The sequence below is a fragment of the Pleurodeles waltl genome, chromosome 4_1, assembly GCF_031143425.1.
Source record: "Pleurodeles waltl isolate 20211129_DDA chromosome 4_1, aPleWal1.hap1.20221129, whole genome shotgun sequence".
Lineage (NCBI taxonomy): Eukaryota > Metazoa > Chordata > Amphibia > Caudata > Salamandridae > Pleurodeles > Pleurodeles waltl.
This window is the reverse complement of record NC_090442.1, coordinates 764550547-764576859: the sequence shown is the minus strand read 5'-3', so window position 1 is coordinate 764576859 and position 26313 is coordinate 764550547. Positions and strand designations below refer to the sequence as shown.

General features: G+C 45.9%; 1 protein-coding gene across 3 annotated transcripts in view; it reads right to left on the bottom strand.

The window, feature by feature from the left end:
* Positions 1 to 26313, bottom strand: part of TNPO3 (transportin 3) — a 991461-nt gene that overhangs the window by 157113 nt on the left and 808035 nt on the right. For all 3 annotated transcript variants that reach the window (XM_069229384.1, XM_069229382.1, XM_069229383.1), the window contains exons 17-18: positions 24567 to 24683; positions 11127 to 11221 (exon numbers count right to left, since the gene is read on the bottom strand). In XM_069229384.1, the coding sequence (XP_069085485.1) occupies positions 11127 to 11221; positions 24567 to 24683 (212 nt within the window). The remainder of the gene's footprint in view (positions 1 to 11126; positions 11222 to 24566; positions 24684 to 26313) is intronic.

The window sequence follows — 26313 nt, the reverse complement described above, 5'->3', positions numbered from 1 at the left end:
CCACAGGTGAGGGCATAGCTCCATGAGCAATATGCCCCTACAGTGTCTAAGTCTATTCTTAGACATTGTAGGTAGAGGGTGGCCATATTAAGTATATGGTCTGGCAGTTTGTCAAAACGAACTCCACAGCTTCATAATGGCTTCACTGAATACTGGGAAGTTTGGTATCAAACCTCTCAGAATAATAAACCCACACTGATGCTAGTGTTGGATTTATTACAAAATGCATGCAGAGGGCATCTTAGAAGATGCCCCCTGTATTTTACCCAATCCTTCAGTGCTGGACTGACTGGTCTGTGCCAGCCTGCCACTGAGACGAGTTTCTGTCCCCCTGGGGTGAGAGCCTTTGTGCTATCTGAGGACAGAAACAAAGCCTGCAATGAGTGGAGGGGCTTCTTATCTTCCCCTGCAGGAACTGTAACACCTGGGCAACCCCAAAGTTACCACACCAGCAGCACAGGGCCGGTCAGGTGCAGAGGTCAAAGAGGATCCCAAAGACACAGACGCCAGGTGCTACAGTTCCTGCAGGGGGAGGTGAGAAGCTCCTCCACCCAGTACAGGCTTTGTTCCTGGCCACAGAGTGACAAAGGCACTCTCCCCATGTGGCCAGCAACATGTCTGGTGTGTGGCAGGCTGGCAGAAACTAGTCAGCCTACACTGGAAGTCGGGTTGGTATTCAGAGGGCACCTCTAAGGTGCCCTCTGGGTATATGTTACAATAAATTGCACACTGGCATCAGTGTGCATTTATTGTGCTGACAAGTTTGATACCAAACTTCCCAGTTTTCAGTGTAGCCATTATGGAACTGTGGAGTTCGTGTTTGACAAACTCCCAGACCATATACTCTTATGGCTACCCTGCACTTACAATGTCTAAGGTTTTGCTCAGACACTGTAGGGGCATAGTGCTCATGCACATATGCCCTCACCTGTGGTATAGTGCACCCTGCCTTAGGGCTGTAAGGCCTGCTAGAGGGGTGACTTACCTATGCTACAGGCATTGTGAGGTTGGCATGGCACCGAGGGGAGCGCCATGTCGACTTAGTCATTTTCTCCCAGCCAGCACACACAAGCTGTGAGGCAGTGTGCATGTGCTGAGTGAGGGGTCCCCAGGGTGGCATAAGACATGCTGCAGCCCTTAGAGACCTTCCCTGGCATCAGGGCCCTTGGTACCAGAGGTACCAGTTACAAGGGTCTTACCTGAGTGCCAGGGTTGTACCAATGGTGGAGACAAAGGTACAGTTTAGGGAGAGAACACTGGTCCTGGGGCCTGGTTAGCAGGGTCCCAGCACACTTTCAAATCATAACTTAGCATAAGCAAAGGCAAAAAGTCAGGGGGTAACCATGCCAAGGAGGCATTTCTTTACACGCCCCCAGCCCCCCCAAACGAAAGAGGATGAGACTAACATTTCCCAAGAGAGTCTTCATTTTCTAAGTGGAAGAACCTGGAAAGGCCATCTGCATTGGCATGGGCAGACCCAAGTCTGTGTTCCACTATAAAGTCCATTCCCTGTAAGGATATGGACCACTTCAACAGCGTTGGGTTTTCTCCTTTCATTTGCATCAGCCATCTGAGAGGTCTGTGGTCAGTCTGAACTATAAAGTGAGTACCAAAGAGGTATGGTCTCAACTACTTCAGGGACCAGACCACAGCAAAGGCCTCCCTCTCAATGGCACTCCAAAGCTGCTCCCTGGGGAGTAACCTCCTGCTAATGAAAGCAACAGGCTGGTCAAGGCCATCATCATTTGTTTGGGACAGGACTGCTCCTATCCCATGTTCAGAGGCATCTGTCTGCACAATGAACTGCTTGGAGTAATCTGGAGCTTTGAGAACTGGTGCTGTGCACATAGTTTGTTTTAGGGTGTCAAAGGCCTGTTGATATTTCACGGTCCAGTTAACTTTCGTGGGCAATTTCTTGGAGGTAAGTTCTGTGAGGGGTGTCACTATTGATCCATATCCCTTCACAAACATCCTATGGTGTCCAGTCAAGCCAAGGAATGCCCTGACTTCAATATGAGTTTTTGGAGCTACCCAGTCCAGAATAGTCTGGATCTTGGGTTGGAGTGGCTGAACTTGGACTCCACCAACAAGGTGTCCCAAGTAAACCACAGTACCCTGCCCTATCCGACATTTAGATGCCTTGATAGAGAGGCCTGCTGCTTGCAGGGCATGCAAAACCTTCTTCAGGTGGACCAGGTGATCCTGCCAGTTGGAGCTAAAGACAGCAATATCATAAAGATAAGCTGCACTAAAGGACTCCAAGCCAGCAAGGACTTGATTCACCAAACTTTGGAAGGTGGCAGGGGCATTCTTTAAGCCAAAGGGCATCACAGTAAACTGGTAGTGCCCATCAGGTGTAGAGAATGCTGTTTTCCCTTTTGCTCCTGGTGCCATCCTTATTTGCCAGTACCCTGCTGTCAAGTCAAAGGTACTCAAGTATTTGGCAGCACCCAATTGGTCAAGTAACTCATCTGCTCTTAGAATGGGATGAGCATCTGTCTTGGTGACAGAATTAAGCCCTCTGTAGTCCACACAGAACCTCATCTCTCTTGCCATCTTTTGTGTGAGGTTTGGGGACTAAGACCACTGGGCTAGCCCAGGGACTGTCAGAGTGCTCAATAACTCCCAACTCCAGCATCTTGTGGACTTCCACTTTGATGCTTTCCTTAACTTTAGCAGACTGTCTAAAAATGTTGTTTTTGACAGGCATGCTGTCTCCGGGGTCCACATCATGGGTACACAAGTGTGTCTGACCAGGGGTTAGGGAAAAGAGCTCAAACTGCTGGATGACTTGCCTGCAGTCAGCTTGCTGTTGGCCAGAGAGGGTGTCCGAGTAGACCACGCCATCTACTGAGCCATCTTTAGGGTCAGAGGTGAGGAGATCAGGGAGAGGTTCACTCTCAGCTTCCTGGTCCTCATCTGTAACCATTAACATGTTTACATCTGTCTAGTCATGAAAGAGTTTGAGGAGGTTCACATGGATCACCCTTTTGGGGGTCCTGCTAGTGCCTAGGTCTACCAGGTAGGTGACCTGACTCTTTCTCTTTAGCACTGGGTAAGGGCCACTCGATCTGTCCTGAAGTGCCCTGGGAGCTAAAAAGGCTTCAGAACCCAGACTTTCTGCCCTGGCTGAAACTCAACCATAGCAGCCTTTTGGTCATACCACATCTTCTGGAGTTGTTGGCTGGCCTCAAGGTTTTTGCTTGCCTTTTCCATGTACTCTGCCATCCTTGAACGTAGGCCTAGTACACAGTCCACCACATCTTGTTTAGGCTTATGGAGAGGTCTCTCCCCGCCTTCTTTTACAAGAGCCAGTGGTCCCCTGACAGGATGGCCAAACAGAAGTTCAAAGGGGGAAAACCCTACTCCCTTCTGAGGCACCTCTCTGAAGGCGAAAAGCAGGCATGGCAAGATTACATCCCATCTCCTTTTGAGTTTTTCAGGGAGCCCCATGATCATGCCTTTCAATGTCTTGTTAAATCTTTCCACAAGCCCATTGGTTTGTGGATGGTATGGTGTAGTGAATTTGTAAGTCACTCCACACTCATTCCACATATGTTTTAGGTAAGCTGACATGAAGTTGGTACCTCTGTCAGAAACCACCTCCTTAGGAAATCCCACTCTGGTAAAAATACCAATGAGTGCTTTGACTACTGCAGGGGCAGTAGTGGACCTAAGGGGAATTGCTTCAGGGTACCTAAGGTTCAAGTGGGCCCACTATATCCACTCCCACTCTTTCAAAGGGGACCCCCACCACTGGAAGTGGAATGAGGGGGGCCTTTGGGTGGCCACCTGTCTTACCACTGGCTTGACAGGTGGCACAGGAGGCACAAAACTCCTTCACCTTCGGGGACATATTGGGCCAATAGAAATGGTTGACTAACCTCTCCCTTGTCTTGGTTTGTCCCAAATGGCCCCCAGCAAGGGGAATGTCATGGGCTAAGGTCAGAATGAACTCCCTAAACTCCTGAGGCACTACCGCTCTCCCAGTGGCACCAGGTTTTGGATCTCTTGCCTCAGTGTAGAGGAGTCCATTTTCCCAATAGACCCTGTGGGTTCCACTGACATTTCCTTTGGTTTCATCAGCAGCTTGCTGCCTTAGGCCTTCAAGGGAGGGACATGTTTCTTGCCCCTTGCACAGTTGCTCCCTTGTGGGTCCCCCTGGGCCCAAGAGCTCAACCTGATAAGGTTCTAACTCCATAGGCTCAGTTCCCTCAGGGGATAGAAATTCTTCCTGAGAAGAGAGGTTCTGTTTCTTTTTCTGTGCTGAAGCTGGTTCCCCAGTCTTCTTTCTTTTTCCCTTGGAGGGTTGCTCTCCAGTGCTAACTGGAGTAGTAGTAGAAGTGGAACCTTTCTTGAGGCAGGCCTTGTCTCCAGTTTGGTGTCCCTGCTGATTACAGCTACGACACCAGGCCTTTTTTGGGATCAAAGTTTTTACCCTTGTACCCAAATGAGGATTGTGAAGAGGCTTTGGACCCACCCTCCTGAGCAGGTTTTTGGAGCCCTGAAGAAGACTCTACTTTTTCCCTTGGATGTCTCACTCTTCCCCTGGGGAGTCTTTGTGACCCCTTTCTTGACCGAATGGTCTGCCTTCTTTCCCAATTCTTGGGGAGAAATTGGACCTAGGTCTACCAGATGCTGATGCAGTTTATCACTGAAACAATTACTTAAAAGTTGTTCCTTCATAAACAAATTACACAGTCCTTCATAATCATTTACACCACTGCCTTGAATCCAACCATCTAGTGTTTTGACTGAGAAGTCAAAAAAATCAACCCAGGTCTGGCTCTAGGATTTTTGAGTCCCCCTGAACCTAATCCTGTACTCCTCGGTTGAGAATCCAAAGCCCTCAATCAGGGTAGCCTTCATGAGGTCATAGGATTCTGCATCTTTACCAGAGAGTGTGAGGAGTCTATCCCTACACTTTCCAGTGAACATTTCCCAAAGGAGAGCACCCCAGTGAGATTTGTTTACTTTTCTCGTTGCACAAGCCCTCTCAAAAGACGTGAATCATTTGGTGATGTCATCACCATCTTCATATTTTGTTACAATCCCTTTGGGGATTTTTAGCATGTCAGTATTCTCCCTGACCCTATTTAAGTTGCTGCCACCATTGACTGGGGCTAAACCCATCTCTTGACTTTCCCTTTTTATGGCTAGGAGCTGTCTCTCCAAAGCCAATCTTTTGGCCATCCTGGCTAACAGGCGGTCATCTTCATTGAGGCTGCCCTTAATGCTTCCAGAGTTGCTGGACTCCCCTGTGGAAGAAGCAGCATCTCTGACTATTACTTGTGGAGTCAGGGTTTGAGGAACCCTGGGCTCCCTAACTAGGACAGGAGGGGGTAAATTCTCCTCCAGGTCACTAGTTTCCCCCTTTGTAAGGTTGTCTTCAGTGGGGTGGTCTCTAGCAAACTCTGCCAAAAGCTCCTGGAGCTGTACTTTGGTAGGGTTTGATCCAGTTTTTATATTTCTTATTTTACAGAGAGTCCTAAACTCTGACATCCTGAGATGCAGGTAAGGGGTGAGGTTGCGTTCCACCACCATCTCAACTGTGCTAGACATTATTTCTCTAAAAGTTGGGATACTTTTTAAGAATCTAAAACTATCTCTAGAACTTAATCCAAACTTTCAAAAACGTTTAAACTTTAAAAGAAATGCTAACAGGAACTTACACAAGACCCTAGAGAACTTTTTAAAATTTTGAAAAATAGCTCAAATTTAAAAAATCTGTTTCTAATGCCAATTTTTGGAATTTAGTCGTGTGATCGGGTACTGGCTGAGTAGTTCAGCAAATGCAAAGTCTTAGACCCCACCGCTGATCCACCAATGTAGGAAGTTGGCTCTATATATACTATTTCAAAGTAAGAAATAGTGTGCTCAGAGTCCAAGGGTTTCCCTTAGAGGTAAGATAGTGGCAAAAAGAGATAATTCTAATGCTCTATTTTGTGGTAGTGTGGTAGAGCAGTAGCCTTATCAGAGGATAGTGGTAAGCATTTGTTGTACACACACAGGCAATAAACGAGGAACACACACTCAAAGACTTACTCCAGGCCAATAGGTTTTTATATAGAAAAATATATTTTCTTAGTTTATTTTAAAAACCACAGGTTCAAGATTTACATCAAACACTTTAAGGTACTATGTAAGGTATTCACGTAGATACTTTAGGAACTTTGAATAAACACAATATGATGTACAGTCTTTGTAAAAATGGCAATAAGCTATTTCAAAAGTGGACACAGTGCAAAAATCAACAGTTCCTGTGGGAGGTAAGTAAAGGTTAGTTTTGAAGTTAAGTAAAACACTCACAAGTCTCAAAGTTGGGGCATAGGCAGCCCACCGTTGGGGGTTCAAGACAACCCCAAAGTTACCACACCAGCAGCTCAAGGCCTGTCAGGTGCAGAGTTCAAACAGGTGCCCAAAACACATAGGCTTCTATGGTATAACAGGGGTGTCCCGGTTCCAGTCTGCCAGCAGGTAAGTACCTGCGTCCTCGGGGGTGGGGGGGAGAGAGAGCGGGCAGACCCAGCGGGAGTTGTAGGGCACCCGTTTGGGGGGTGGGGGTGGGGGGGGGGGGGGGGGGGGAGGGGTTTGGCGGGAACACAAGAAAGCACAGAAAGTACACCCTCAGTGGCATAGGGGCGGCCGGGTGCAGTGTGCAAACAGGCGTCGGGTTTTGTATAGAAAGCAATGGAGGGACCTGGGGGTCACTTCTACGATGCAGTCAGGCACAGTGGGCGCTCCTTGGGGGAACCACCACCTGGGCTAGGCAGAGGGTCGCCTGGGGGTTGCTCTTACACTGGAGTTCAGTACCTTCAGGTCCTGGGGGCTGCGGGTGCAGTGTTGGTTTGAGGCGTCGGGTCCCTTGTTACAGGCAGTCGCGGTCAGGGGAAGCCTCAGGATTCTCTCTGCAGGAGTCGCTTTGGGGGTTCAGAGGGGTCATCTCTGGTTACTCACGGGCTTGCAGTCGCCGGGGAGTCCTCCCTGAGGTTAAGAACACAAAAGAATGATGGACGGAGTGCTGACAATGCAAACACTCTCCCCCAGTCACAGATCTGGGTTTAATCCATCGTTTTTTTGCTGCCCATGCCATTCCAGTTTGGACCCAGCCATATGCAAATCAGTCTTGACCCTGTTCCCTATGGGAACAGTCCAGCCCGAACTGCCAGGCCAGGTCTTCCCTGGACTGGAAACAAGCATCCTGGGACCGGTTTCGGGGTTTCACCCCTCATCAGCCAGACTAGCTTGAATCCAGTGGCATGGGAAGCACGGGACCCACGTCTGGGCATACCCTTCCCACTTAGGGCGACATTAAGAACACAAAAGAATGATGGACGGAGTGCTGACAATGCAAACACTCTCCCCCAGTCACAGATCTGGGTTTAATCCATCGTTTTTTTGCTGCCCATGCCATTCCAGTTTGGACCCAGCCATATGCAAATCAGTCTTGACCCTGTTCCCTATGGGAACAGTCCAGCCCGAACTGCCAGGCCAGGTCTTCCCTGGACTGGAAACAAGCATCCTGGGACCGGTTTCGGGGTTTCACCCCTCATCAGCCAGACTAGCTTGAATCCAGTGGCATGGGAAGCACGGGACCCACGTCTGGGCATACCCTTCCCACTTAGGGCGACATTAAGAACACAAAAGAATGATGGACGGAGTGCTGACAATGCAAACACTCTCCCCCAGTCACAGATCTGGGTTTAATCCATCGTTTTTTTGCTGCCCATGCCATTCCAGTTTGGACCCAGCCATATGCAAATCAGTCTTGACCCTGTTCCCTATGGGAACAGTCCAGCCCGAACTGCCAGGCCAGGTCTTCCCTGGACTGGAAACAAGCATCCTGGGACCGGTTTCGGGGTTTCACCCCTCATCAGCCAGACTAGCTTGAATCCAGTGGCATGGGAAGCACGGGACCCACGTCTGGGCATACCCTTCCCACTTAGGGCGACATTAAGAACACAAAAGAATGATGGACGGAGTGCTGACAATGCAAACACTCTCCCCCAGTCACAGATCTGGGTTTAATCCATCGTTTTTTTGCTGCCCATGCCATTCCAGTTTGGACCCAGCCATATGCAAATCAGTCTTGACCCTGTTCCCTATGGGAACAGTCCAGCCCGAACTGCCAGGCCAGGTCTTCCCTGGACTGGAAACAAGCATCCTGGGACCGGTTTCGGGGTTTCACCCCTCATCAGCCAGACTAGCTTGAATCCAGTGGCATGGGAAGCACGGGACCCACGTCTGGGCATACCCTTCCCACTTAGGGCGACATTAAGAACACAAAAGAATGATGGACGGAGTGCTGACAATGCAAACACTCTCCCCCAGTCACAGATCTGGGTTTAATCCATCGTTTTTTTGCTGCCCATGCCATTCCAGTTTGGACCCAGCCATATGCAAATCAGTCTTGACCCTGTTCCCTATGGGAACAGTCCAGCCCGAACTGCCAGGCCAGGTCTTCCCTGGACTGGAAACAAGCATCCTGGGACCGGTTTCGGGGTTTCACCCCTCATCAGCCAGACTAGCTTGAATCCAGTGGCATGGGAAGCACCTCCCTGAGGTGTTGGTTTTCTGCAGGTCGAGCCGGGGGCGTCGGGTGCAGAGTGGGAAGTCTCACACTTCCGGCAGAAAACGTGAAGTCTTTAAAGTTGCTTCTTTGTTGCAAAGAAGTTGCAGGTTTTTGAACAGGACCGCTGTTCACGGGAGTTTCTTGGTCCTTGGGTGCAGGGCAGTCCTCTGAGGCGTCAGAGGTCGCTGGTCCCTGTTGGATGCGTCGCTGTTGCAGTTTTCTTCGAAGTTGGGAGACAGGCCAGTAGGGCTGGGGCCAAGGCAGTTGTCATCTCCGTCTTCTCTGCAGGGCTTCAGGTCAGCAGTCCTTCTTGTTAAGGTTGCAGGAATCTAGTTTCCTAGGTTCCGGGGTGCCCCTAAATACTGAGTTTAGGGGTGTGTTTAGGTCTGGGAGGGCAGTAGCCAATGGCTACTGTCCTGGAGGGTGGCTACACCCTCTTTGTGCCTCTTCCCTGTGGGAGGGCGGGCACATCCCTAATCCTATTGGGGGAATCCTTCACTCTCAAGATGGAGGATTTCTAAAAGCAGGAGTCACCTCAGCTCAGGAAACCTCAGGGGCTATCCTGACTGGTGGGTGGCTCCTCCTTGTTTTTCTAATTATCTCCACCAGCCTTGCAGCCACAAGAGGGGGCAGTGGCCGGAAGGGCGGGCATCTCAACTAGCTGGGATGCCCTGGGGTGCTGTAACAAAAGGCATGAGCCTTTGAGGCTCACCGCCAGGTGTTACAGTTCCTGCAGGGGGAGGTGAGCAGCCCCTCCACCCAGTACAGGCTTTTTTCCTGGCCACAGAGTGACAAAGGCACTCTCCCCCCATGTGGCCAGAAATTAGTCTGATTGTGGCAGGCTGGCAGAAACAGGTCAGCCTAGCACTAGGAGTCAGACTGGTATTCAGGGGGCATCTCTAAAATGCCCTCAGGGTGCTTTTTACATTAAATCCCACACTGGCATCAGTGTGCATTTATTGTACTGAGAAGTTTAATACCAAACTTCCCAGATTTCAGTGTAGCCGTTATAGAACTGTGGAGTTTGTGTTTGACTAACTCCCAGACCATATATTCTTTATGGCTACCCTGCACTTACAATGTCTAAGATTTTGCTTAGACACTGTAGGGGCATAGTGCTCATGTACATATGCCCTCACCTGTGGTATAGTGCACCCTGCCTTAGAGCTGTAAGGCCTGCTAGAGGGGTGACTTACCTATGCCACAGGCAGTGTGAGGTGGGCATGGCACTCTGAGGGAAGTGCCATGTTGACTAAGTCATTTTCTCCCCACAAGCACACACAAGCTGTGAGGCAGTGTGCATGTGCTGAGTGAGGGGTCCCCAGGGTGGCATAAGACATGCTGCAGCCCTTAGAGACCTTCCCTGGCATCAGGGCCCTTGGTACCAGGGGTACCATTTACAAGGGACTTATCTGTGTGCCAGGGCTGGGCCAATTGTGGGAACAAAGGTACAGTTTAGGGAAAGAACACTGGTGCTGGGGGCCTGGTTAGCAGGGTCCCAGCACACTTTCAATCATAACTGGCATCAACAAAAGGTAAAACGTCAGGGGGTAACCATGCCAATGAGGCATTTCCTTACAGAAAACATGTTGTTGATGTTAATCTGTTGACAGTTGACTTACCTGGCCTCCTGACACCATCTCCAGAGCTGTGCTATCAGTACTCCATTGGAGCAGAGAGTCAGAGCTGCACTGGGAGGCTCCCTGAGAGCGCTGTCAGAGCAGAATGGAGTTTTTTTATGATGTACCAACAGTGGGAAACAAAAAGTGGGAAATAACTTTTGTTTCCCACTGATGCTATGTCACAGCTGTGAATAACCATCTTTAGAATCGGGCAGTCATTACAGCCAGCTGGAAAAAAACTATATTTAGAATCTAGTATAAGATGGCCATACAAAACAATATAATTTATCAATAACCTACCATGGGCAGAAGGGCTTTAATGGAGGTATGCCAGAGATTATGTGTTGTGAGGACTGAAAGAGGATACAAGTTTTGAAAGTGAAATGAAAGGTAAGTGTAGCAGAGCCTAGAGGAACTTATAAGGTCAAGCAGGTCACATTCTGGGAGTTCCAATGTCCCAACTGGATGTTTTAAGCAGAATTTTAGAGAAGTGGGCATTTGAAGAGGGCATACTTCTAGATTTCTTTTCATATTGGGGGTTTCCTCACATAGATGTATTCGCAACATCTGGAAATATACAATGCCCAAATTGTGCCTACACACTATAGGAACAAGGTTCACTGGGCAATGCTTCTTTGATAAATTGACCAGGAAGTTTCTTTACACTTTTCTACCAATTTCATTGATTCAAAAAGTCCTTCTGAAAATGTAGTCATCAGCAAAACAATTCTGAGCGCCCCAGAATGGCAAGGAGCCATTCTTCATATTCTTTTAAAGCCAGTATGCAAGCCTTTACAGGCAACAAATAGGTTTAACAGGTAGCAAATTAAAGTGAACACTCCCAATGTCACATACTTGAGTTTTGCAAGATGGCTCCTGAGTTAATGTGATGTGATCACAGACCTGTTTGGACAATTCCTGTAAAACCTTACCTTGTTGCTAAACGGAACAGGTCATCCACAGTGTCAGGGTGATTTCGCAAACCATTTTGTTGCTCCAACAGCTGAAATGTCGGTATACACAGTGCCTTAAATAAAAAGATAGTAAGGATTTAGCAAAGGTAACATTTATACTTTCATATTTCATGCCTAAATCACATCTCTGTTGCAATTGTGGGCTGTGGCATAGGTTTCCTCTACAGCTTCATTAGAGCAGGGGCTTTTGTCTTGTAAGAAACCAGCTACTCTCCCCTGTGATAACTGTTTTGCAGCTTGAAGACATGATGCCATGCTTTTGCACAATTACACTGCCCGGTGTTTGGATGTGTTAAGTGTTAATTGCGAGTTGGATTTGACAAAGGTGGAGCCTGAGTATGAAAGCAACCATACCACATACACAAACACACACTCTCCTGTCATCTAGGGATGGGCTCTGAATTACAACTTGTTTTTCTTTGAATAAGCTTCAAGTAACTGGATGCTGTGGGACACCTCCCTTAGTCCACAATGTGGAAGGGCACCAACTCCAATTTAGATTATTCTTCACTGATAGGGTGAAAGGTGAAATTGGAGTGTAGAGTGAGAACAAGATGATATGCCCTGTGCTAAAATGTTAGGTTGGTAAATAGTGTCTACCTAGGCAAACGTGCGATCATTGCCAGCTTCCAGGGAAGATGGGTGGGTACATCTGAATCTATTATAGGCTACAAACAGATGCTAACCAGGTTAAAAAAAAAAATGTCGTAGGTGTGGCTGTAGATACACCACATTTCCACCAACAGTAAAGCAGTTTTCACCCATAGGTGGTTAGCAGGCTGGTGCAGATCTCTGAAATAAGGCCCTTGTAGGAAACTGGATTATTAGTTGTGTAGTATGCAAGGGTTGAGGAAGTAATCAGGCTACAATTATCTCTGCACTGGGAACCAAGCACCCCACTGCAGTGGTTTACTCTCAGTGTAGTGAAGCAGAGCAGTCCAAGGCCTACTAAGGGGAGGGGGCGTGGGCTAGTTATAAAATGGTTACCTACCAGTGGGGTGTTGCAAGGAGGTCAATGGAGTTAGTGGGCAGTTGTTGCTGCTTAGTTGACTTCCGGGCAGCATTCTACAGGGAGGACTGAGGAACACTAGGAGGCGAACTCCAACAGTGACAAATACCTGAAGGCCTGCTGGACCTCATGGTAAAACTCCACAGTGATAACTGTTTAAGTTGATCATAATGGGGCAGGTAGATTGTCGATGAAAATCCCAGTACATAATGGTTTACCCTAGGAAGGCATGCAAATTTTTTGTTCAGTCAGTTCAAATCCAACTTTCCCCAAGTTTTTGGGGGCCAACACTGTTTTTCACTTAAGATTTTTGGTAGGCATATTAGCTGCCTTATGAATACAGATAATTAGGTAGTGCTGATCTTACGCCTATCGGCTTGCAACGCAAATTAAATAATTTAAGTTCCAACTGCCATGATAATAAAGTAAAGATCAACATTGAGAAGACAAAAACTCTGCTCTTCAGTAAGTAGAAAAAAGACTTCTCTTGGGTTTCTGGGCAAGATGTCGTTATAGCAGGTCCAAGAGTGCAAATACCTGGTGCCTTATGACGCACAGGGCATACTTTCTCTGTCTGCACCACGGCGCACCTTAAACGCGGTGCGCCGGGCACAAACAGAGAAATTGGGCCTTGTTACACTGAAAGACATGAACTCGCTCTGCCCTGACGGCAGCGCATTCAAATGAAAAACGGAGCTGCTGCTTTAAAGCTTCTCCGTGTTTCACTGTGCAGGCAGCACCCGGCCTGCACTTTTAAAGGGGATTAGAGATACTCTTCCAGGCAGATGCAGTGAGTCTGCAAGGAGATGCCTCCCCCCCCCCCCCACAGATGGGACACATGCCCACTACTTCCCAGGATCACTATGTATAATATGACCCCTGGAGATGATTTTGTCTGATGATTTGTGATGGGATAAACATCTGGCTAGTCTAAGATTGACATAGTTGTCTCAAGTAGATAGTATGGAATGATTCAATCGTAATTATGGTAGAAATTCCTTTGAGCCAGTACATAAAGTAATTTTGGGCAAGGTGACTCCTCAGGCCCTATATGGAGCAGAGCTGCTGGCTGAATGGACAGACGGGTTTGCATGGTAAGGACTCTAGGGTAGCAGTGTGAAATCTGTGCTCGATTTACCGGAAAAACAAAAAAGTATTTTCCAAGAAATAAGGTGGAAGTTGAAATCAGCAGCACCGAGTGTTGGGCCATATGCAAGAGCACCACGGTTTTATTTTACAACAAATAATGGTTTCCATGGTGAAAAACATTTAGGTTTCATCTTCCAAGAGGTACTGTTAACCTTTCCTGATAAGAGGAACCAGGTTATGGTAATTATGGGGCAAATAGGCGTGTCGGATATTTGAAAGGATATAACAAGCATTTACAATGCAACGGGTCTCACGTTTGCTCATGTTAGAGCTGATCGCGTTGTAAACTCCTAACCCGACTTTTCACCTATCGGTCAAAAGTGCATTTATGTACATAACCCGAAAAAGTGAAATTAACTATATAAAGTGCTCGACTTCTGCCAAGCGAGATCGCGCTCGTAAATTAGAGAAAAAGAAGTCCACGAGCCCGATGGAAAACAGCGAGCCTCGCATGTTTTCTGTACTTGGTCGCTGCGCTCGAGGAGGGCTAGCCACCGGAATAAGCATGACGTATGCGTGCCTTGACTAATGAAAGCAAGCAGATTTTATTAGGCAAGCCCACGAACCAATAAAAAACATGAAGTTGACAGGGCTCCGAGCCCTTTTCTAAATACAAAAGCGTCTCGCTGTGATACGCATGCAACGCAGGCTCAACCCTAAAAAGGACTGTGGATTCTTCCTAGAGGAAAGAAAGAGTTCTGAAACCAGACTTCTTAAAGTACGGGGTAAGGTCAAGAGTCATGGGGTAAAATTTGTTGTGTGGGTTGGGCATCAGGACGTGGCCATTGCTATTGGCAATTCCTGCCCAAAACTATTTCAACCTTCGCCAGGATTCCTCAAATTAATGCTGCTCTAGATTAGTACTTGTCCCATCTTGGTGGCCAGACTTGTTACCTGCTTTATTAGGCTGCTGTTGATCTTAGTGGGAGGAGTGCTTGGTTTATGAGTTAAAGTGGACAACTAGGCCTTCTAAAACGGCTGGTGAATTAAAGGTTTTGATAATATTGTCTTTTGCACCTTGCACTATGCATTTTATTAGCCATATTTGTGATATCTTATAGACCCCATTAGGAAGATTGAGTATGAAACAAAGAAGTCAACTAGGCCATTCTAATGGCATTTTAATGAGTGTTTTGGTGCTATTGTTTCTGAATAACACTTTGTACCATGCCCTTTAATGGCTATAATCATGATCACTGAAGATTATAAACTAACAGGGCCAAGTGGGGGGACAGAATTCGACATAGGTTCTGATAATGTGGCTGAGGAGATATTTAAGATTCATTATGTAGTTGTAATACTGATGTTCCACAGCACTTAGACGAGGGTGGTCCTGACTTTAAACGTTTTATTATTGTAATGATGAATCTTAGCTCTGCATCTTTGTAGATCCAATTGAAATATGGTGCTATAACCTGATGGGTCAGGATTAATTGTACGATGACTTGTTTAAGGTGCTACCTTTGAAGTTTTTTAGTTTGTTTTAAACAGAAACCTTGAATGTAGTTGATGTAGTGATGCATTTGTGTATTTATTGATAATTTCAGGAATTTCTCCATGTAAAATTTGTTGAGCTAAAATTGTGCTACATTTCTGCACAAATGTATTTATTGGAAATAAAGGATTTTGATTTTGAAATGTTTACTCACGGAAGGAAGCTGGCTCTCTATATGGTGCACTAAAAATAAGTACACCATGCAAAGACTCCAGCGGATCCCCAATTGATTTGCAGAGACAAATGAAGAAAGGACAAATGCTCTATTCTGTGTTAGTGTGGGCGAGCAATTAGGCTTACCAGAGGGTAGTGCTAAGCATTTGTTGTACTCACTGAGGCAATAAATGAGACACTCAAAATAAATCCGACATCAATTTAGAAAAATAATACTTTTGTTTATATATACTTTAAAACCAAGAACTTCGTTATAAGGTAAGTACGTTTTCAAGCATAAATACGTTTTAGTTAAAAAAAATCAAAATAAAAAAAAATCGAGAAAGTACAATTTCAGAGTTCTTCACTGTTAACCTAAGAAGGAAAACAATATTCAGCAGAAACACTGGTAACAACGACTTACAAGGCCAAACTCAGAGTTAAGGGGAGTAACTGGGCACTGATCAGAACCACACGAGCAGGTCACTCCGACCAGCACTGTGGCAGCCAGGTGTAGCAAGCGTTGGGTGTCCAATGGTTTTCAAATGGAATTGGTCCTCGTGAAGACAGACTGCAGGCCCTGACTAGGAAGCCAGCCGGGGACAACAAACAGGTACAGCACAGGGACACAACAGCTGAAGGAGTTTACAGGGGCATGCCTCAGGTCTTCAAGTCGCTACAAATAGCTGACGCTGTGCAGCACCACAGACCAAAACCCAATGTAGGAAGCTAGCTCTGTATATACCATACCAAAGTAAGGCGTAGTGTGCAGATATTCCAGTGGATCCCCAGAGACCTTATAGAGGCTAAAGTAGATCAAACTAATGCTCTCTTTTGTGGTAGTGTGGTCGAGCAGTTAGGCTTATCAGAGGATAGTGCTAAGCATTTGATGTACACACACAGTCAAGAAATGAGGCACACATTTAATGACTAACTCCAGGCCAATTATTTTTATATTGCAAAAATATATTTTGTTACTTTATTTCTAGAACCAAAAGTATCTTCACAGGTCAGCACCAAACACACACCTTCAATGGCACAGAGCGGCCTGGTGCAGGCTGCAAACACAGCGTCTGGTGCGCAATGCTTTGCAATGGGGGAACCCCGGGGGTCACAAAAATGCTGCAGGCTTGGTCCAGGGAGTCGGCTGAAGAAGACCAACTGCTGGACAGGTAAGTGCAGAGCCCACTGGACGTAGAGGACTGTCAGTTGGGTTCCCAAAGGCCAGGGGGCTGTGGGTGCAGGGGTACCTAAGGCGCTGAGAAAACTTCACCTGAGTGGGTCGCGGCCGTCCTCTGGATTTAGGCTGCAGGTGTCTTCGTGTTGGTCAGGAGGGGTCAACCCAGGGTGGACTCAAGGTCGGGATCGCCTGAGGACCTTCTCTGGACTGATGGGCCACCTGGACACAGAGTGTGTGAGTCAGGTGCAGACTGGGCAGGACTCGCAGATCCCAGGCAGCTCTAGAGTTCTTCTTGGAAGTTTCTTTGTGGACAAGGCTGCTGTCCTCGGGAGAGCTTGGTCTTTGGTGTAGGAGGCTGGCTCAGTTTATGTTGTACACCTTAGTGATAGTGAAAAGGTGTCCAGATAGCAGAAGCTCTCCACTGGTGGCTGAGGTGAGCAGCTAATGCTTATCCAGAAGGAATGTGAAGCCCTTGCAATACCATAGTAGTCAGACAGCAACTCACCCAAAAGAAAGAACCAAACAAGGGGAGGCTCTAAAAACATAAGGGAATCCCTCTGAGCCACAAGAGGGTACTCCGCTGTGGGTGGGACTCAGTCCCCCAGCCTGCACTGCTTCCTGGACATTGCGTGCTGATGCACTACTTAAGTATGGGTTGTTCACTGCAGCATGGGACGTGCTGAAAACTTAAGGGAATCCCTCCGGGCCACAAGACACTACTCGGCTGGGGTGGGACTCCACCCCCCCAAGCCTGCATTGCTTCCTGGACCTTGCCCTGACCACCTGCAGACGCACTACTTAAGAACGGGTTGCTCACTGCAGAACAGGACGCGCCGGGGCAAAGACCAAGCTGAAGAGGCTGGGCCAGGCCCCGCTTTCATCTTTATATAACTAAGTGCTGAGGCCTAGAAGTGGTAATGTATAGAACTTTGGCCACGTCTGCTATTAGACTACTGGGAGTTTTTTCTCTAGACTCACATTAGTGGCTATGGGTAAGCGCAAAGCCAAAGACATTTCTGCACATACATGTGGCCCCAAAAAACTCCAGGAAGCGTCTAAATAATAAAACTGTCTCTCTGGGCAGCAAGGAGAGTAGTACCTTAGAGGATATAGATACCTTGATCGAGGACATGGAGGCCATTCTGAGTAGAAATGTAACTATAAAAACTATAACTTCTCTAAATAGTGGCGGTCAAGTCAAAAAATATCCTGATATGTTTAAGAAAAGTTATCAGCCATCTAAGATCCAAAGCAAGGCTGGGCAGAAGGAAGCGGTCCAACTTACAAGCAAACTACTACTCCCTGTGATGACTAGTAACCAGTGATGGCTCAGTTTTGCCACAGTGTGATAATGGAAGTACTGGTGTGGAGGAGAAGGCTTCCCTCTTTCCCCTAATCCCGGAGGTTATTGTGGCTCCAAATATTTTGTCCTCTAATCGGTTTGGGTCTTTGGCAGAGAACGAGGGAACGTGTGATATTGTTACTTCCGACCTTACTGAGTTACATGCTAGAGAAGAGGCCTCAGCTAATATGTAATAGTCCCAATCTGGCATCCGTCCACCTGAAACTGGATGAAGTTAAGAGCCTGGTGCTGCTGGACAAAGTAATGGGGGAACCTGGTCAGTTTTGCAGGTGTAAGTGTTCGTGGCCAAGTGTGGGTGGGATAGAGTCTGCATCAGGGAGCGGGTCTATCGGTACTGTTTTGCCAGAATCTAGGTCATCACTAATTGGTCAGCCTCTGGGGTCTGCTACTAACCTGCCTCTTATCAACCAACTCGCTCCTCGTGTTAAGGGAATAAAGGCCAGTAGGCACAAAGGCAGCCTTGATGTAAAGGGGAGTAATTCTGACGAAATAGGTTGCCCTGATATAGCCAAACCCGCTTTTCACACAAAGGACCCTTGAGGGAGGGCCTGTAATCAGGTGCCTGTAGATGTTGCATCTGAAGTGCAAAAGGACAGGGCATTAGGCTGCCCTCAGCAATCATCTGATGCAAGACCACTAACATCAAAGCAACAGGCTCAGGGAGGCCAGGAATAACTATCTTTATGGTTGGGGTGCCTAAGCTGCCATTAGGGTCTTCTGAAACTCCTTGATAAATAAGGTTATCTACTGGCTGAGAGTTCAGCGCAATTGCCTCTCTGTTATTACAGCAGATATTGTAGAGGCCAAAAGAAAGTCTGCAAGTGTCAAATTATTATTTTATTTCTATTCTCCTCATCGCTTAGTTGTTAGCGACCAATCTTATTAATTTTGAATTGCGCACCCGTTACCTAAAGAACCCCCAAGGTGCAGGTATCAGGCTAAAACTATCCCCACCGGATATTACCGTACCTATTATTTGCAGGGGGAGGGGAAGTAGGTAGGACTTTTGATCTCAGTGAATCACTGCTTTGGATGATAACAATTGCTCTCACCCGACTGTAATTGATTGACTATCTAACGTATCCAACGCAGCAAGCATGCCAGAGGATCTTGCGGGCATGGATGGGGTGTTGGTTCGGCCAGTTGATGGTGGAAAAGGGGATAAGGCCCTGAGCTGTTGGTCTAGTACTACAGATAATAGAGCTAAGTTATTGATCAGGTCTTGAAATTTGGCTGGGCTGAGTAGTAAATTAACTGACCCCCTAGTGGGTCACATAATCGGCACGATATATGCATATTTCAGGAGACTTGGGCTACGTGCCCAGTCTTCCTGGATGGGATTTTATCTAATAATGTGGGTAGCGGTCAGGATAAGGGAGGCCTTTTGATATTGATAAATAAGAATCTGCAGTGCACTCACTCAGCCCTAAAAACAGACTCATCTGATTTATTAGGCATACAGTTTGAATTCAAGCAAGGCTTTAAGCTTGCAATAATTAATGTCTACGCTAGATCAGGGTCACGGAGTGTAGAGTCCCAGACCTTGGCCCAGCTGATTGAATTCATAGATACATTGCATCATTCTTTTAATATAGTGGTTGCAGGCGTTATCAATTGCTCATTTGAACCCTCTTTTTATAATAGCGATTTGACTGTTGATGAGGATGAATATTGGGGTATTCCTCGATTGACAGGAAAATAAGTTCATATTTCTTCTTGTGCATCCCTTCAGCTAACAGCAATGTGCCTCAAGCGTGGGCTTAGGGCTTGTGATGGTTGTACGCATTCAGACCTATGTAATGCTCCTACCTTCAAGAACAGCCAGTCTACTAGGGTCATTGACTATTTATTAGTAGATGTTAGACTGTGGCCTATGCTGGAAGACATGAGGGATGACTTTCGACATAACAGTGACCATAACTCTTTATATCTTACCAGTCTTGGCGATACATTTCTGAGGTCACAGAACAACTATTTCACCTTGGTGCCCGAAAGTGATGTCAAATCCTTACATGCACAAGGAGATTTACAATCTGTTTGTTGACGCCTTATCCAAATATGAGGAGAACGAGGTTGGAAATATTCTAATCCTCAGCATTCATGAGACCCTGGTGCCTTATACGATAGGACACTTTTTTTTTTTTTTTACAGCAAGGCTACTTCTGTAGCAGTTTCCATACACAAATAGTGGTTTAACCATGATTGCTCAAAAGATAAATCAGCCCTAAAGCTAGCTGTTTTGACTCGTTCACAGGGAAAGATCAGGGGAGCCAGAATTGCAAATAATAGAACTATAGAGCACACAAAGAAAAACTGGGATGATAGCACTTTGCAGAATCTGTTTGAAGCAAACAGAAAAAATAACAGGACCTTCTGGAAGTTACTCTCCCAACATACTAGTGAGGGTGGGAGCTCCCATCATAATCATATTCAACTGGAGAGTTGGGTTGATCATTTTTCCAATCTATATGCTCCACCCAGTGAGACATCTAGCTATGACTCTTTGTGGCAGCATGGACAGAACCCCTTGATAGGAGAGGCTGGGGCGGATATCAGTAGTTCTGATGGCCTTATTTTCTTTTCTTGGGAGAAACTACTTCTGCAATTGCCTCTCTGAAATCCTCTAAAGCTCCTGGTCCAGATAAAATATCCAAAGACATATTTAAATCTGAGCCGATATTCTGGAACGGTTATATGAACATGTCAGATGCTAAAGCAGCTGGGGCCCCCATCCCTGACACCTGGAAGGGGGCCGAAATAATACCTGTAATAAGAAAGATGAAGTGAGTTCTCCAGTTAACTATAGAACAATCAGCCTTATCGATAATCTACAAAAACATTTTGCAAGAAAGGTTTTGGAAAGGCTGTTAGAATGGGTCGATGCCAATCATGTGCTATCTCCCCCTTCAGGTGGGTTTTCGACCTAAAACTAGCACTTTGGATCAAGTCTTCCAGTTTGCTCTTTTATAATGGAAGTATGTACTTGCCAAACAAAATTTGTATGTTGCTTTCGTAGCCCTTTGGTCCACATTTGATTTGGTCCCTTGAGAGAAATTGTGGGAGCCTTTAGATAAAGAGGGCATACCTAGGAATATAATACATCTTTTAGCGCGGTTACACAAAGGCACCCACCTTAACTGATCATATTTCTATAAAGTGGGGGGTGGGAGGGGGGGGGGGTGAGGGGGGGTTGTCTATATATAAACGAGGTGGTTCAAGCCTGGTCTTCCTGCCAGAATTATGCTCCCACTCTAAATGTCCCAAAAATCCCCATATTACTTTATGTGGATGATTCTCTCATTATCCCCAAAAGACAAAAGGGGCTACAGATTCCTGTTGATTTATAGCTTTTTGTGCAGACCGTGGCCTGGAACTGAATGTCAGCTAAACGAAATTGATGGTGTTCTGACATGAGCCAGCCAAGAGATGCACAATTTCAGCTGATGGAGTCCCCTTGGATAGGGTCGGCTACATAGTCTATCTTAGTATTAGGATCTCGATTAATTTTAACTTAATTTTAATTTTAACTTCGAAGATCAGATTAGCAAGAGCTTTTTTCTCATAAAACATGGGTCGGGTGCCCAATGCTAATGCCAGTATTGGTGGCATGATTCCGTACATATTCCACTGGGGGCTCCTTTTGAGGATCCTCCAGTATTGCTCCTACCAGCCCTTTGCGGGCAGCCGGCGCTGCTGCAGCCCCTCAGACAGGTTTCTGCCCTCCTGCTGCTTGACCAGCTCAAGCAGGGTAAGGCACAAGGGATTTCCTGTGGGAGAGGAAGCCAACACCCCCCTTCCTTGGAAGTAAGTGTTACAAGGCAGGGGAGAGGTAGCCTCCCCACAGCACCGGCTTGCTTTGAAGGGCACATTTGGTAACCTCCATAGATAACCTGGTTTGCACAAGTCCTGGGAACTGCTCTGGCGCGAAAGCACACAAAGGAAAAGGAAACGACCACTCCCCTGTCCATCACCACCAAAGGGGTGGTGCCCAGAGCTTCTCCTGGATGACAGTTGATTCTGTCATCTTGAAAACAAGATGTGCAGAGGCTCCTGGGAGCATCAGGTTGGTCAGGACAGATGACTGATGTTAGTAACCCCAACTCTGATGGGTGGTCACCCTGCAGAGTGACCAAGCCCCCTGTTAGAGCTATTTAGGAACTCCCTTGCGAGTGGGTCCCCAGATTTGGTGTGCAAGACTCCACCAGGACTCCTCTGCATTGACCTCACCTGCTCCTGGCTACCTGAACCACTGCTGGACTTCACAGGAACCAAACAAGCCTGCAACTCCCGAGACGGCCTCGCTTTGTAACATTGTTTCTAAGGCTCCTTCTCGCATTTGCAACATTTCCACGGCTGGGCATGCCCTGAGTTTGGCAAGACTTCAGTTGCACCAAAGAAGCAAGAAGGTATCTCCCTTGGAGTGAAGAAGTCACTCCTCTCCATCCGCTGTGGCACCTAAGGCAATGACATCCAGTTGCTGCGATCAAATCTCCACTGGAACTGCGTGGATCCTGCTACACAGGTGGTGGTGCTGAGGGATCCCAGAGTCCTCTTTTCTTTCTGTCCAACTTGGGAGACCGTGAGCCCTGACCTCTTCCTCCAGGAAAGAATCCCTGTGCACTTATCCAATCGCTCCCAAAGACTTGAAATGGGACGACTATGATAGAGGACTCCGCAACCGGTGCCAGGACTTTCCTCTTGACCGAGATCTTGACTTGCGCAGGGTCAATCGTTGGGCAACCATCAACTTCAGGGATTGCTCCCTTAAAGGCTTCGGATGCATGGCCTGATACTCTGAGCAGGACTTCCAGTCATGGTTGCTCTCCAGGGGTCAAAGACACACAAGGTTTGGATCTATCACTGACATTGTCCGATGACATGATCCAGTCTTTAAACCAGTCTTTCTGGAGGACATACTCAACACACCAGGAGTAAAACACTCCACAACTACTTGGTAAAAATGTAAAAAAGCCAGCCAAAAATTGACTGAGGGGGTAGCTCTCTTCAGGCCAGCGATTGCTGGAGCGAAAAGAAAAGGGCACAAGAGAGCCTGGGTGGCACCTCCAGGCGACCGGCAATGTCATATTCGGCGCAGTCAATGCTGATGGCAAATGCAAGCCAGTCTATGCCAACTATCAGCGTGCAGGAGTATTGCTCATTAAAATCTTCCTGATCCAGTCTGACGTGAATTCAAAGGTATCTGTAAACTTGATGTCTCTATCAGATTACACTACTTAGGAAGATCCTCTTGTTTTCCTCAAAGTTGCCACAACATCTAAACAGGGCCTTATTGGACCAGTCTTTCATAGTTTTGAAATTACGTTTTCCACTGGTCCAAAGCCTAAAAATAGCAGGGCTCTGCTGTAGCAGCTGTCAAAAGTTTAGAGAAGCCCTGGAAAGAAGGAAAACTAAATTAAATTTAAATGAGAAAATAGATGGGTGTGAATGATTACAGCACACCTCTGAAGGAACTAAGACTACATCATGGGCTGTGGAAATAGATATGGTGAACTCTGAGGGAACAGGAGTTCTTTGCATAGTAACATTACTGGCTGGAGTCTGGGCCATTTTCAATGAAGTTATTGTGCGAGTAAAGAGGCACTGTGTGCAGCCATAGTGAAGAGTTAAAATGTATATTGTTATTTTGAAAATCAAAGACTCACAGCTAGATAAGATGTGAATCCATCAAAAGAACAATAGCAAGGAATATGCCCCAAGTTACAATTATGGGTCTGTATCTTGAGTATTATACATGTGTTGTCTGTTCAACCTAGATGCTGTGATGTCTGCTTCAACGATGAGACAAGACTCTTAAATAACGACACGACCCTATGTGGTCTGAGTTCTGAGGCTGTGGGCCCTGCGGCATCCTGCTAGTGGAGACCCAACAATAGGACATACTTGCTGTGGATACATGACTACTGGTTGCACATAGTGAGGCATGCAACAGATATTTTCTTAAGGAAGCAGTCATATCTCAGACTACTAAGCACTTTTTCCTGCTCTGAAGGCAGAAGACATTCTTGCCCATACTTAGACATCGTTGGTCCTGAGACAGTTCTTGGATGGAAGACACCTCAGAATTAACACCCTTGATGGCGGACACTGATATGAAGTGTACAACTCGTGGTGACTAATGCCTCAGTATCTTATGTATCAACTGGGACTGAACTGCAGTGGGGCTGTTCTTCAGAAGTGAAGACCACTTTTTGAATTCCACCAAGTACAGAGGTGGAGAAATCCTCTCTTCTGGCTAATTTATGGCAGTGTAAACAACAGGTACACTGGCCCTTCCTCTTCCCCAGAAAGCTCAGCTTACCCCCAGAAGTTCACCTGAGCTCCCTCAGTCTTGTGTCACACTTAACAGTGAAAGCAACTTGAAGACAAACATCACAAATCTCTACGACTTATTTCCAAGAAAGGAGTGACACTTCTCAAAGAGGGCACACGGCTGAGATGTAGTGGAGAAGAAAGAAATATAAATCCATGCCTCAAGAAATGCACGAGCTTAGATGGTTATTGTATTAGCATGTTAAGTAAAGACACAAATCACACGCATAAAAGAGAAGCAAGGATGGAAAATGTCAAACCACAGTTATGGATCCTTGCTTCTAAGCACGGACATCAAATTGCACATGACTTTGCTTATTTTTGTAGCCCATAGCAGACTGCATTAATTGTGCACTGATTTTAACATTACCAGTTTTGACTCAAAAATGAAAACATACAGTGTCAAAAAGCCTAGACTGACCTAAGAGGCAGACATGGCATAGATCCACTTCACAGTTAGGCCATGGAAAAGAAAACAAAACACTCCATAAGATCTATATATCTTTTACAGAAATGTTTACCTTTACGAGAATGTTAAGTTATTTTGTAGTTATAATGCTCAAACCAACCATTGTGTTCATAGTGTACTGTTAAAATTAAAACTATTTTTGTAATTGTTTATTGTACGTATTTTGAGTCCTAGGAAGTACAAGGGCAAGCTCTGAAGAGCTCTACATATTACTTATAGGCTAACTGGGTGAAACGCTTACTTGTCTTACCTGCAACATATCCAAAAGACCCTGCTGGCACCCTTCTTCCATTCCATACTCATCCACCAAGATGCTGCCTAGGTACAGGAAACACGAATGCTGGTGCACTTGATAGACACTCACCATCTGTGAAAGAGAAATATCAAACCAAATATTACAATACTGAAGCATTATGTTAGATTTTGTGGAAAGCTGGCTATCTATGTAGTGTACCAATGAAGGAGCACACAATGCAGATAGTACAGAAGACACCTGTTGGTAAATAGAGGCTGAAAGTTATAACCCTAAAGGTACACCTTGCACTGAGTCCAGGGATCCCCAATTGGATTGCAGAGGCAAAAGTAGACAGCACTAATGCTCTATTTTCTGCCAGTGTGGGTGAGAAGTTAGGCTGATCAGAGGGTGGGGCTAAGCATGTGTTGCACTCAGAGGCAATAAATAAGACACAAAGAATAAATCAGAGAACAATTCAGAAAAATAAATCTTTTTATATACGTTTCAAACCCAAGAACTTCGTAATCAGGTAAGTAGACTTTTAAGCATAAATACTTTGCAGTTTCAAAAAATGGACATACTGCAATTTTCAGAGTTCTGTCAATGTTATTCTACGGAGGAAAAACAATGTTCAGCAAACAAAGGGTTGAAAATAACTTATGAAGCCAGTATCGGAGTTAAGATAAGTACTGGGCACTGATCAGAACCACACCATATGTCACACCGGCAGCACTGGGGCGCCTGGGTGCAGAGGTGTAGTAAGGCATCTGGTGCCCAATATTTATCTATGGGAGTTTGTTCCTCGCGAAGATATACCGCAGGCTCTGGCTAGGAAGCCAGTGTGAGTGTGAATTTTCAAATATGTTTATTAGTGATTTTTTATACTAAAATGTGTAATGAATTAACGTGCAAATCGAGTGACTTCTGAACACGTTCGCTTTTCAGTTCTTAGCTGAGCAAAATTCTAACTAGGAGCTGTGGTTATTTTCCATGATTCAAAGCTTTCATAAAAGTGTTTTCAAAGTATGTGTAGATGTGTTCACAGCTACCCCTAGTGGGCTGCTGCGTTGTGACTTACAGGGTCATGTTTTAACCAAGCATTACATAAGTTGAAATGTCCTATTGTTTGAGACTGTTATTAATATCTGGTCTTACCTTGAGGATGGAAGTGAGTTGAAACAGTAAAAGTTTCATCCTGAAACAAGATATTTAAAAGAGGCGATGGAACAATGGAGCTACAGACGAGATGGAAGAGGAAATGTTATTTATGAAGAAAATTTTATAGTTAATGTAGATTTGGTGTGTTTTAGGTCATCAATTTAGTTGTTGATTGGCTGAAAAGAAACCACCCCGTAGATTGACCAATCATGAGCTTATTAGGATTTAGTTTAACAACTTGGATAGAATTCTCTAGAGGCATTTCAGATGAGAGCAGACAAGAGACCGCAGGCTTGAGTGGGTGTAGCTGTCATTAGGCCCAAATATTCTTATGACCTAACAGATAGTGTCCACTGACTGAAGCAAGCTATTTGCTGTTTCTACTATTATTATTGGTAATGTATGTCATTGTAATGTAATATGTCTCTCTTTTCCTTTCTAGGTACCAGCTGCAAATTCTGACTAATTGCTGCGTATTAATAATATAATTTTATCAGTAACTAAGATAAAGAGATTTTCTAAATTTGTGTTACTAAATTCTTTTCACATGAAGCCCTACATGTTGATGCTAATTTGTGGTTAGTGAGGGAATCCATTTTGAACT